The sequence below is a fragment of the Rattus norvegicus genome, chromosome 17 (genome assembly GCF_021556685.1).
Source record: "Rattus norvegicus strain SHRSP/BbbUtx chromosome 17, alternate assembly SHRSP_T2T, whole genome shotgun sequence".
Classification (NCBI taxonomy): domain Eukaryota; kingdom Metazoa; phylum Chordata; class Mammalia; order Rodentia; family Muridae; genus Rattus; species Rattus norvegicus.
The window spans coordinates 53,420,510-53,430,106 of NC_141550.1; the positions used below are offsets into that span (position 1 = coordinate 53,420,510).

The 9,597-nt window shown below is 41.9% G+C and overlaps 2 protein-coding genes across 3 annotated transcripts in view; both read left to right on the top strand.

Annotated features, from left to right (window-relative positions):
* Positions 1-1,548: 1,548 nt before the first annotated feature.
* Positions 1,549-7,915, top strand: LOC148000189 (uncharacterized). Its single transcript, XM_087591927.1, has 3 exons — positions 1,549-1,563; positions 4,837-5,447; positions 6,562-7,915. Exons 1-3 carry the CDS (start codon positions 1,549-1,551, stop codon positions 6,644-6,646), a joined length of 711 nt encoding a protein of 236 aa, XP_087448053.1. The 3' UTR covers positions 6,647-7,915.
* Positions 4,990-9,597, top strand: part of Rala (RAS like proto-oncogene A) — a 53,035-nt gene continuing 48,427 nt past the window's right edge. For both annotated transcript variants that reach the window (NM_001414180.2, NM_031093.4), the window contains 1 exon segment: positions 4,990-5,182. The gene's annotated coding sequence lies outside the window, so the exon portion shown is untranslated.

A 9,597-nucleotide genomic window follows, 5' to 3' on the forward strand; every position in this document is an offset into this window, starting at 1 on the left:
ATAAGGTAGGACAGAAGAACTTGTTTATACTTTCAGAGCATTAGTCTGCCACTAAACTAGCAACAGGCAGGCAGGCATGTTGTTGCAGAAGTAGCTTACAGTTTTACATCCTGATCTCCTGACAGCAGGCAAAGACAGACTTGTAGGGGTGGTTCTAATGCTAAGGTCCTGTTCCCCAATTGCTTCTTGATCTGTCAGTAAAGAAACCATGGGCCAATTTCTGGGTGGAAGGAATAGGCAGGACTTCTGGGTCCCTGGAGGAAGAGACAGTCACAAGGAAGGAAAAAGGTTTGCCAGGCTTTGGAGAGAGAAGAACCAAGCAGCCATGTGAGGTCTTGGGAGGAGCAGGGACTTGTGGCCACTCCTACAGGTGGGTAGATGTATCTAGAGTAGGGGGAAATTTAGGGTTTAGTTGCAGAGATAAAGCATATTGTTAAGAGCATGCTTTTCCAGGAGGGAGAGAGTACTGCCCAGTGATTGTGTCCAAAGGCAAATTGAAAAGGAACAATTGTGTCTTTTATCCATGGATTCAAGGGAAGCTGGGTGGGGGCTGGTAGCATGGTCCATTTCTAGAACTTAGGCAACGTGGCTAAAGATACACACAAGACTAAGTAAGCTTAGCCTGGGCTTTTTTGAAACCTTCCTAATGCCACATCTCCTCCAACAAGGACTTGAATACCAATCCTTCCAAGCAGGTCAACTGGGGACTGAGTATGTAAATATATAAGGCCATAGGGTGCATTCTCAAACTACCATAAAAGGAAAGGGTTTATTCCAGCTTATACTTTCCACAGTTCATTATATAGGAACTCAAGGCCTTGGGATAATGATGCTTAATGACTTGTTTCCCATGGATTGCTCAGCTTTTTGATACAACTCTAGATGACCTGCCCAGAAGTGGCATCAACCACAATGAGTTAGTCCCACCCACATGAGTCACTACTCAAGAAAACACCCCTGAGGCTTGCCCACAGAACAATTTGGTTGAGGCACTTTTTTCAATTGAGGGTTCTTCCCTGGATGACTAACTTCTGTTAACAACAAAACAAAATCAATAACGAAACAAAAGCCAGAACAGGTTTGTTGTTTTATACTTTAAGCTGATAGCTTGCCATGGAGAGAGGTAAGCTTAAGTAGGGGCTAAGGACAGATATTATGTGTATGATGCCAATATGAATGTATCTAGATGGCCTCATCGATGTGGCTACACTAGTAAGAACAGAAAGAACAGAGTTCTGACAACTTTAGACATTACCCTTGTGGACCACACATTTTTGAACTTTCTATACAGTTAAAGGGAAAGCAGTGTAACATCAGGGTTACAGAAATTCGGACTCCTTCATTTCCACCAAATAAATGTGTTAGATAAACTAGAAGGCATTTGCTCCCTCAGACTCTGAGGAATGAGTAGGTTTGGGAAGCTCTGGTTCCAATAAAGTCCAACATTGCACAGAGCACCAAATAGAGCCAATAACTGCCCCAAGCCTCATAAGTCTCAGGTAAATTACTCTTACCAGGCTTGGCCACCTTCTTAGTGATTGCATGATAATGCAGAATGGAGAGGTGAGACAAAAAGAAATTTTTTCTTGCAAATTTCATTTTTTAGCAAATTCTGTCGTACAATGTTAAGAATGCAATAACATCTGTAGAATTCCTAGAACCATAGCTGGACTGTGGTAAGGATAAGAAAGACAAACACAAGTTTTCATTTGCTTGTTCTAGAAGTTACTTTGCTCTGGGTTAAATCAGGTAAAATTTCATCAAAAATTAACTTTTTTTGTATAGAAAAAATGTATAAAGATGCTAATAGTCCTTCTTGTTGTGGAAGCTTTGACATAGATGAAGATATTTTGTATTGCTTATTTTAAAATGTTCTGATTTGAATTTTTGAGATGATTATGAGTGTGTGTTTGTATACAGGTTCCCATGCAGTCCAGAATAGCCTTGAACTCACCGTGTAGCCAAGGATGCCCATGAAATCCTGATCTGTTTCCAACTTCCTACTGCTGAAATCATAGGCATTCATCGCTGTACCTAGTGTCCCATTTTTTGATCTATTATGAGAAATGTTAATATAAAATTTTTGATCTATAGTTGTGTGGTATTTTGTACTTTTACTACATAGTTACAGTCATAAGGTATTTTACATTATCCTTTTATCACTGTATGATTTAGAAACCATAATCTGATTGTAGTGACCGCCCAAATGAAATATTTCCCTTACATGGGATGATACACTTGATTCTGTTTGATTCCCTGCAAAATTCTTCAGTCTTTTCATAACAGATTTTATGCTTATTAGTTATAAATAAAATTATGCATTTTATCACCAGAAATGAACCCAAATTAGTGTTTTAAAGTGCTCTTTGATATATCGACATAGTATAACAATGACCTTTGAATAGCATCTGTGAGAATTAAAACTGAGATCCCCTTTAGCTTTGTTAAATTTTACATTATTTTCCAGGGCTATTATCATACCTTAGCCTCAGTTCCTAGTTGTTCTTGTATGGGTATGGATATATATATGTCAACAGAATATTTTCATATCTTCATGCAGAGTTCTAATTTAATTTAAATGACCCTTGTTAAAATGAGCTATTTTATAAACAGATTGGTTTTTCCCAGAGAAGTGCAGAAATAAGGACAGAGCAGTAGAGTATTTATACAATCCGGGTGGAACAATCAGACAGTGAATTAAACTAGATCAGAGAAGCCAGAAGAACCAAATGCTGCTAGAGAGGAAGCAGCTGTGTAAGCTCAGAGTCAAGAAAGGGGGATAAGGTCACAGTTTAATTAATGTATTTCAGACCCTGTACCTTAGGGGGAAAAAATGTTCCAAAATGTCCCTAATACACAGGCAGTTTGAGTCTTGGAAGTCAAGAAAAATAATATTAATAAATAGGACACTTGAATAAAATGTGTTGCTTTCTTTTTATAACGTATTAGTTTGTTATAAGAATACACTCAAAAATTAAGGATGCATGTTATTGAATGAAGCTAACTTAATGACCATATTCATTATTTAGGCCTTTTTTCTTTTTAACAGTAAGAGGACATTTTTCATTCTGTGTTTTGGATTTCAGTTCCCCCTGTCTCTTGTGGAGACCTCCACATATCATATCTTCATGCAGACCACCAGGTATTAGAATAATATTAGAATGGCTATGGATAGTAAGATGTATTAATATAGTATTTTAAAAATTTCTCTCATGTAAAGCACAAAGGAGAAAAGGTTTTGAAACTATGCTCAACAAAGTGAGACTGCATCTGCTTGAATGTGGTAATATAAACCTATGGTGTGCCTAACTTCAGCTCCTCCTGCCCTCTCCAGAGCTCAGAATGCAGCACACAGCAATTACCACTAGATAACACCACTCACTTCAGAAAAAAAGAAGAAACCCTTCTCCCATAAATTATGTCCATTCTCCTTTACCTCTTCAGTAAAGTACACCATCATGCAATGGAGATACAGCTCTAGGAGCAGAGTGGGTGCTGACTAGGCATGAAACCCAGGGTTCTAACTCCAGCATAAACAGATATGATGGTGCAGGTCTCTATTACCAGCACTTAGGAGACGGAGATAGGAGAGTCTGAAGTATCAACACCACACACACACAGAGTATACACTTTTCTTTTTTTTTTTTCTTTTTTTTTTTTCGGAGCTGGGGACCGAACCCAGGACCTTGCGCTTCCTAGGCAAGCGCTCTACCACTGAGCTAAATCCCCAACCCCCAGAGTATACACTTTTACCCTGCAAAAGCAAAACATTCACTTCCAATTCTCTTAACCTCTAGTTGCCCAGCAAACAATTCTTATTTGGCTTATGAAGCTTATGTGGCTTCATCATTTGGGAAATCATCTCTTTAAGATGGTTACCGGCACTGTTACAAAGATCTTTCTCCTTCCTCTTCTGCAATAGTTGACTATCTACTCTCAGCTTGCTATACTGCCTAACACCCCCATTAATCCATCCTCCACTTACAAACAACTTAGCCATTCTACTTCCAAAATTTAATAGACAACAGAAACGTCAGCCATGATCTGACTCCTGCCTCCTTCTGCAGCCTCATCTTTCTCATCAGCCCTGGTAGAACTTTTAAGACAGATAAATAGTACTCAGTCTTCCCTATGAACAACTGATCCCTGCTCTGAGGTAACTTCCTTTATTTGGATCCGATTTACCAACTTCTTTTCATACTGGAAAAAGATCTTAATTAAAACTCTAACTACAGTTAGTAAAGTCATCAAGTCTTCCCTCCATTCATACTTTCAAATGCAAGTATTTGGTTTCTTGATTGCAAACTTGACTGAGTGGACATTCATTCTTTTAAGTAGTCATGCCAACAAAGCCCTTGGTTCTTAATTCGGGGCCAAAGGAAGAGAATTTTAAAGTCCAGGGAAGAATGTGTGGCAGCTATCAGATGCTGGGCAAACTATCTCAAACTTGTAGGCAGATTTAAAGAAAACAACTACTAATTTAAGACATTAAATTAGTGTGCCACGGAAGCTGTCGCCTTATCTAGTGCCGAAAGGGAATACTCCTTCAAAAGGAACCTGAAGCCCATATGAAGAGGCTAGTTCTCCACTCAGCCAGCTGCCGAGACCCTCCAACCAGGACAGGCGACCAATCCACCTCCCAGGACTTGAACTGCGACAAGCCACGTTGCAGGCTACACGCTGGAAAACGCTTGCCAGAGAACCTAGCAGCCCCCAGAAGCAAGATGGCGGCCTCCCCCTCCCCTTCTTTCTCCAGGAGCCTCTCCATGTCCATGACCCAGACACGGGAACCCCGGCCCGGCCGTAGGAGGTGATTGCGCCTTGAGAACCCGGTAGCTCGTCGTGGGTCCGCCTGGAGGTTATACCACTGCGCCTCCCCCACGCCCGGAGAGCCTTTGTTCGCGGCCGCCAGAGTATTCGGCCCCGAGGACAGGAAGTGCCCACTGGCGCCCCGCCCCGTTCCCTCGCGCCCCGGAAGTGATCTGCGGCGGCTGCTGCAGAGCGGCCCGGAGGAGGGTGGGTCTCCCTAGAGCGGAGCGCCGGAGTCCTCCCCCTCCGCCGCCGCCCAGGCCGCCGCCGCCCTCACGATTCCTCCTGCCGCGCCCCGCGCGGGACTCCGAGCGCGGTCCGATCGGCACAGCCGAGGCTCAAGAGCCCGCGGGGCAAGCGGCTCGCGGTGCAGGTGAGCGCTTGCGGGCCGGGGAGGCCGGGCCGCGGCGGGGGTGTGTCCGACCGGCCAGGCCTGTGGCCGCCGAGATTGCACGTCCCGCCTGCCGCCGGTACTGGGACCCGACTGCGCCCCGACAGCGGGCGGCGTCTCCGGAAGGTCACCTGCATCGCTCCGGTGGCGCCCAGGGCTGTACCCGGGCGGTGCCCACAACCTGGGGCCGCCGCCGCAGTCCCTGCGCCGCACTCCACCTCCCTCGCTTTCAATCCACTCCTTGCCGGTACAGAGCAGCTGCTTTTCGAGCTTCTCTGCCAGTCTTTGGTGCCAGTTAAAGGAATGGCTTTTTCAGACTAAAGTCTTTAGACGCTTCGCGTCCAGCTGAAAGCTCATAGGCTTTTCTTGTATAGGTTTAGCCTCTAGAAGAGGAAGGGAATATAGGTATTTTGTATGACGAGGGTATCTTCCGCGTTTGGTTCCTTGAAAGATGGCAAGGAGTAGAAGATACGATTTGTGTGCTTTAGCTGGGCATATGTGTGTTTGAGTGGGCGGACGTGGTGGCGCTGAGGTGGTTGTGTTGTTGAGGGACTTAGGAGGAATTAAAGAATTAACTGGCCTTTGCTTGGAAACCAGAATGTCCAGACTCGTGAGAGCTCATCCAAGTGTCTTTGAGCTACTGTGAGAACTCTGGTGCCACGCCCTACCTGTCAAGCCAGAAAGCACCCAATTTACAAACAGTTTGGGTATGTGTGCTGGGAGAACCTTTATTTCTGTAAATTATTTCCTGTAAATAAATTACAGCTTTAATTACGTTCCCAAAATTGGGTAATGTTTATTACAGTGTAGAAGGATTCCTTTAACTTCTGCTTGTTAATATGTCTCAGAGTATCCTATTAGTCTTTGCTGTTTGTATCTGTTGATACAATATTCTTGTAAATGACTCTTGTGACCCCTAAGATGTTTCTACAGCTTAATTTTTTTCAGAGGAGGAGCCTTTTCATCTTCCTCTCTGTTATCATGTAAAGTGCTCAGAACTCCCTGAATTTTTTTACTGAATGAATGACTGTGAATGTGTACAGTTGATGGAATAGTCACTTGTCAGAAGCAACTGACTTTGGTTGAGGGTATAGCTGAATGACAGTAGTTGCCTACCAAGGAAGGGGTACTAGTTTCCATCTGTAGCACGGCCCCCAAACAGTTTTGTTAGGAGCACAGTTTTCTTCCTTTGAGATTCTTGGAGTGTAAAAATTTCGCTTTATCTTTTTTTTTGTTCTCCAAAAGATCAAGGAACTACTCAGGAAGAATTTCATTTTCACAACTCTGACTGGGGAAAGGTTTAAAAATATTTAGGGATTATGATGAGATGACATATTTTACTGTTTTCTGTTTACTTCTAGAGTATATCCAGAGTTAGAAGGAAGAGATTTCCTGGCAAAAGAGAGCAAGTGTATGCTTGGAGTTGATAACTGTACCCAATCTTAATAAAAAAGAGGAAGTTATGAATTGATGCTGTTTAGAAATAAGGTGAAAAGTGGGATTCCTCCAACTGGCTCATTTTTTGTCATGGATACATGAAATCTTCTGATACCTGATGTGACCGTGGCCTCTTTGATCAGCAGGCACTTTCATGTTTGGAGACCCACATGATTCTCTCTCCACTGAGTGTGCAAGTGCAGTGTTTATTTTGAAGTGGTATTTCATTACAACTCTTTTCCCAGGGCATTCAGGGTGGGGGAAACTAATCATAGGAAAGAATTATAGGAAAGAATGCTTACCATTTTTAAGGGAATGTTTTGGCTTATACATGGTTGCATTATTCTCAGTTTAGGGATGTCCAAACACGAACAAGCTGCACATATCTTTGTCTTCTAGTATATGGTGCTTGTGCACTGACTTTCTAAGCAGTGTTTTTTTTACAGAGCACAAATAAATGTACCAGTATCACTTCTTGTATATGGGTCTGCCAAACTAATAGGTTCTTGTATATTTATTCTTTTATAAATGAGTGAAAGAGCAATCAAATACTGGAAGTTGAGAATGTTAACCAGGGAAGAGACCATGATCTTGAAGAGGTAGGAGACAGTTTCCATTGTTTTATAAAATACTATAATTCTTAGATTAAAGAAAGCAAAGCCTTTGGTCTTGTAACAGTACTATATAGAAGTTATATTGATTGTCCATCAAGCACTGTGCTGAGGACAATCTCCACACTAGCTCTGCAGGATGGGTGGTCTTCCCCAACACTAAGTGAAGGTATTTGGCCAGAGGCCCAGCTCACAAGCTAGCATGTTGTAGAGCTAGGATTTAAAAGTACAGTAACAATCTCCAAGAGCACTGAAAATTGCAGCTAATCCTAAAAGTCAAGGGGAAAGTGATTCTCACTGACCTGGGCTTCCAGAAAAGATACTATGCTTATCACTCTTAGTCCTGAAGTATGGCCTGGAGGCACCAGTGACTAGCCAAGGGGCCTCAAGTGAGCTGCAGACAGCTTTGTTTCCAGGTGCTTGCAAACACAAGGTAGCTGTGCTCCTACATACAGTCTGTTGTGTGCCAAGATGAAAACTGGTCAAATATTGGTCTTGTAGGTGTCTCTAATGGCTTTTTACTACTGCAGCACCGGTTTGAGCCAGCCCTGTTTAAAATCATATTTGTTTCCTTCTTTCTGTCACTGATGTAGGTGTGACCAATGTAGGACACTGGGAAGAATGTCTAAAAAAAAAAAAAAGACAACAAGAGTTGCAGAACTCAGTTCTTACAGATTCAGTTGCCTTTTTATGGGCTTAAAAAGTAATGGATAGAGGACTTGTCGCCACTTGGTTTAAGAGATGGCAAGGGGGATGCTATCGGTCCAAATAACAAAGCTCCTTTCTGCCTGTGATTGTGGACAGTCCATTCAAAGGTTATGAAATGACCTTGATTTCAGATGCTATGTAAAATGGATGAAATCCCACAAAGATGCTGCAGATGGTAGCCATCTAACCCATAAGATCTCTGTCATTTTTTAACACAGTCAAATTGGTACTCATTGAATGTGGAGGTGGCTCAATGACTCGTGAGTGCTGTCTAGATTTATTCTGATTACTGAGACCCTGCTTAGCCCATAGTTGGCCTCCTGAGGATCTTTTTCTCATATTTAAAACATTCATCATACCCCACTGGTTGAAATCCTCTGTGACTCATGTTGAACATTATTCTTAATCTGATACATAGAACCTTCCAGAAGGACTGTTTACCTAAACTCACTACTGGCCCCATTCCTTTCCACGAGCACAGTTCCAACAGTGCTGTGACCCAGAATCCTGGTGTTTACTTGGGCGATCCCATCCCCATTCCTGACCCCTCTTCTCCCAGTCTAGTAAACTGCTCACCCTTCAGGTTCCCATTGGTTTACACTTTTTCGAAGAATTATGTATGTTAGCTAGGTTTTGTTGTTTGCTTGCTTGCTTGCTTGCTTGCTTTTTCTGAACCTGTATCTTAAAAGAAAGAAAAATCTTCAAGACTAGGCAAAATAGTAAGGTGGGCATACCTATAATTCTTATAATTATAATAACTAAGGCAGGAGGACTGTAAGTTGGAGTAAATAGTGAAACTCTACCTTAGGTTAGGGGACCAGAGTGGATGTCTGTGTTTCTATGACCTCTATTCCAGTACTCATTACACTGTAGAGAGTGAGTTTGTCAGCTTATTTCAAGTTTTGCTGTACTCTCCTGAGGGCTGAGTTCCAGGTGTATACCACCATGATTGACTCAGTGTAGTTTTCTTTTGGGTGTCCCTTATTACAAGTGAGTTGAACACTTTCAAAATATGCTTAAGAACCATTTAATTAGTTATTAGCCTGGTTTTCTACATTTTTTTTTGGTATTGTTCCTTCATCTTTTTAACTTATTTTTTATTTAAGAATATTACTTTTTTAATTCTGGCATATGTTAAAATATTTAGTCATCCTTTGGTGTTGTTTGGTGTTGCTTATCTTGGTTTTGCCATGAAAAAATCTTTGTTTGCTTAATTCAACTTAGTCATATTAAACTTATTTCATCTGGAGTTCTAACCATACAAAGCTTTTCTATGCCCTTAGATTGTAGAGAAATTCATACTTACTAATTTCATTTCTCATGTTTAGTTCCACATGGTGCATATTTCTCTACATGGTTTCCTAAATGAATCTAATTTACTACTTTCAACTATTGGTATAGTTATCCAGTGTCATTTATGAAAACCAATATTTGCTCATTTGACACACACTATATGGAAATGGGTGTGTGCTATTCTGTTGGGTTTTCTGGCCAATGCTATGCCAGTACCAACACTCTAGTCATAGAGATCTATATCACACTGAGGTGTGGTGTGCTGTTGGACTGAGTAGCCCCCATTGCAGCGCTTCTCCTCACCGTTTCTCTTGTTCTTCTGCTGTTTTTTTTTTTTCCTTGTGAATT

Excerpts from the sequence above, each read along its gene's own strand:
- LOC148000189 (XM_087591927.1), top strand. Across the intron at positions 5,448-6,561 it reads TTTCAATCCACTCCTTGCCG|AGTATATCCAGAGTTAGAAG; the intron begins GTACAGAGCAGC and ends GTTTACTTCTAG.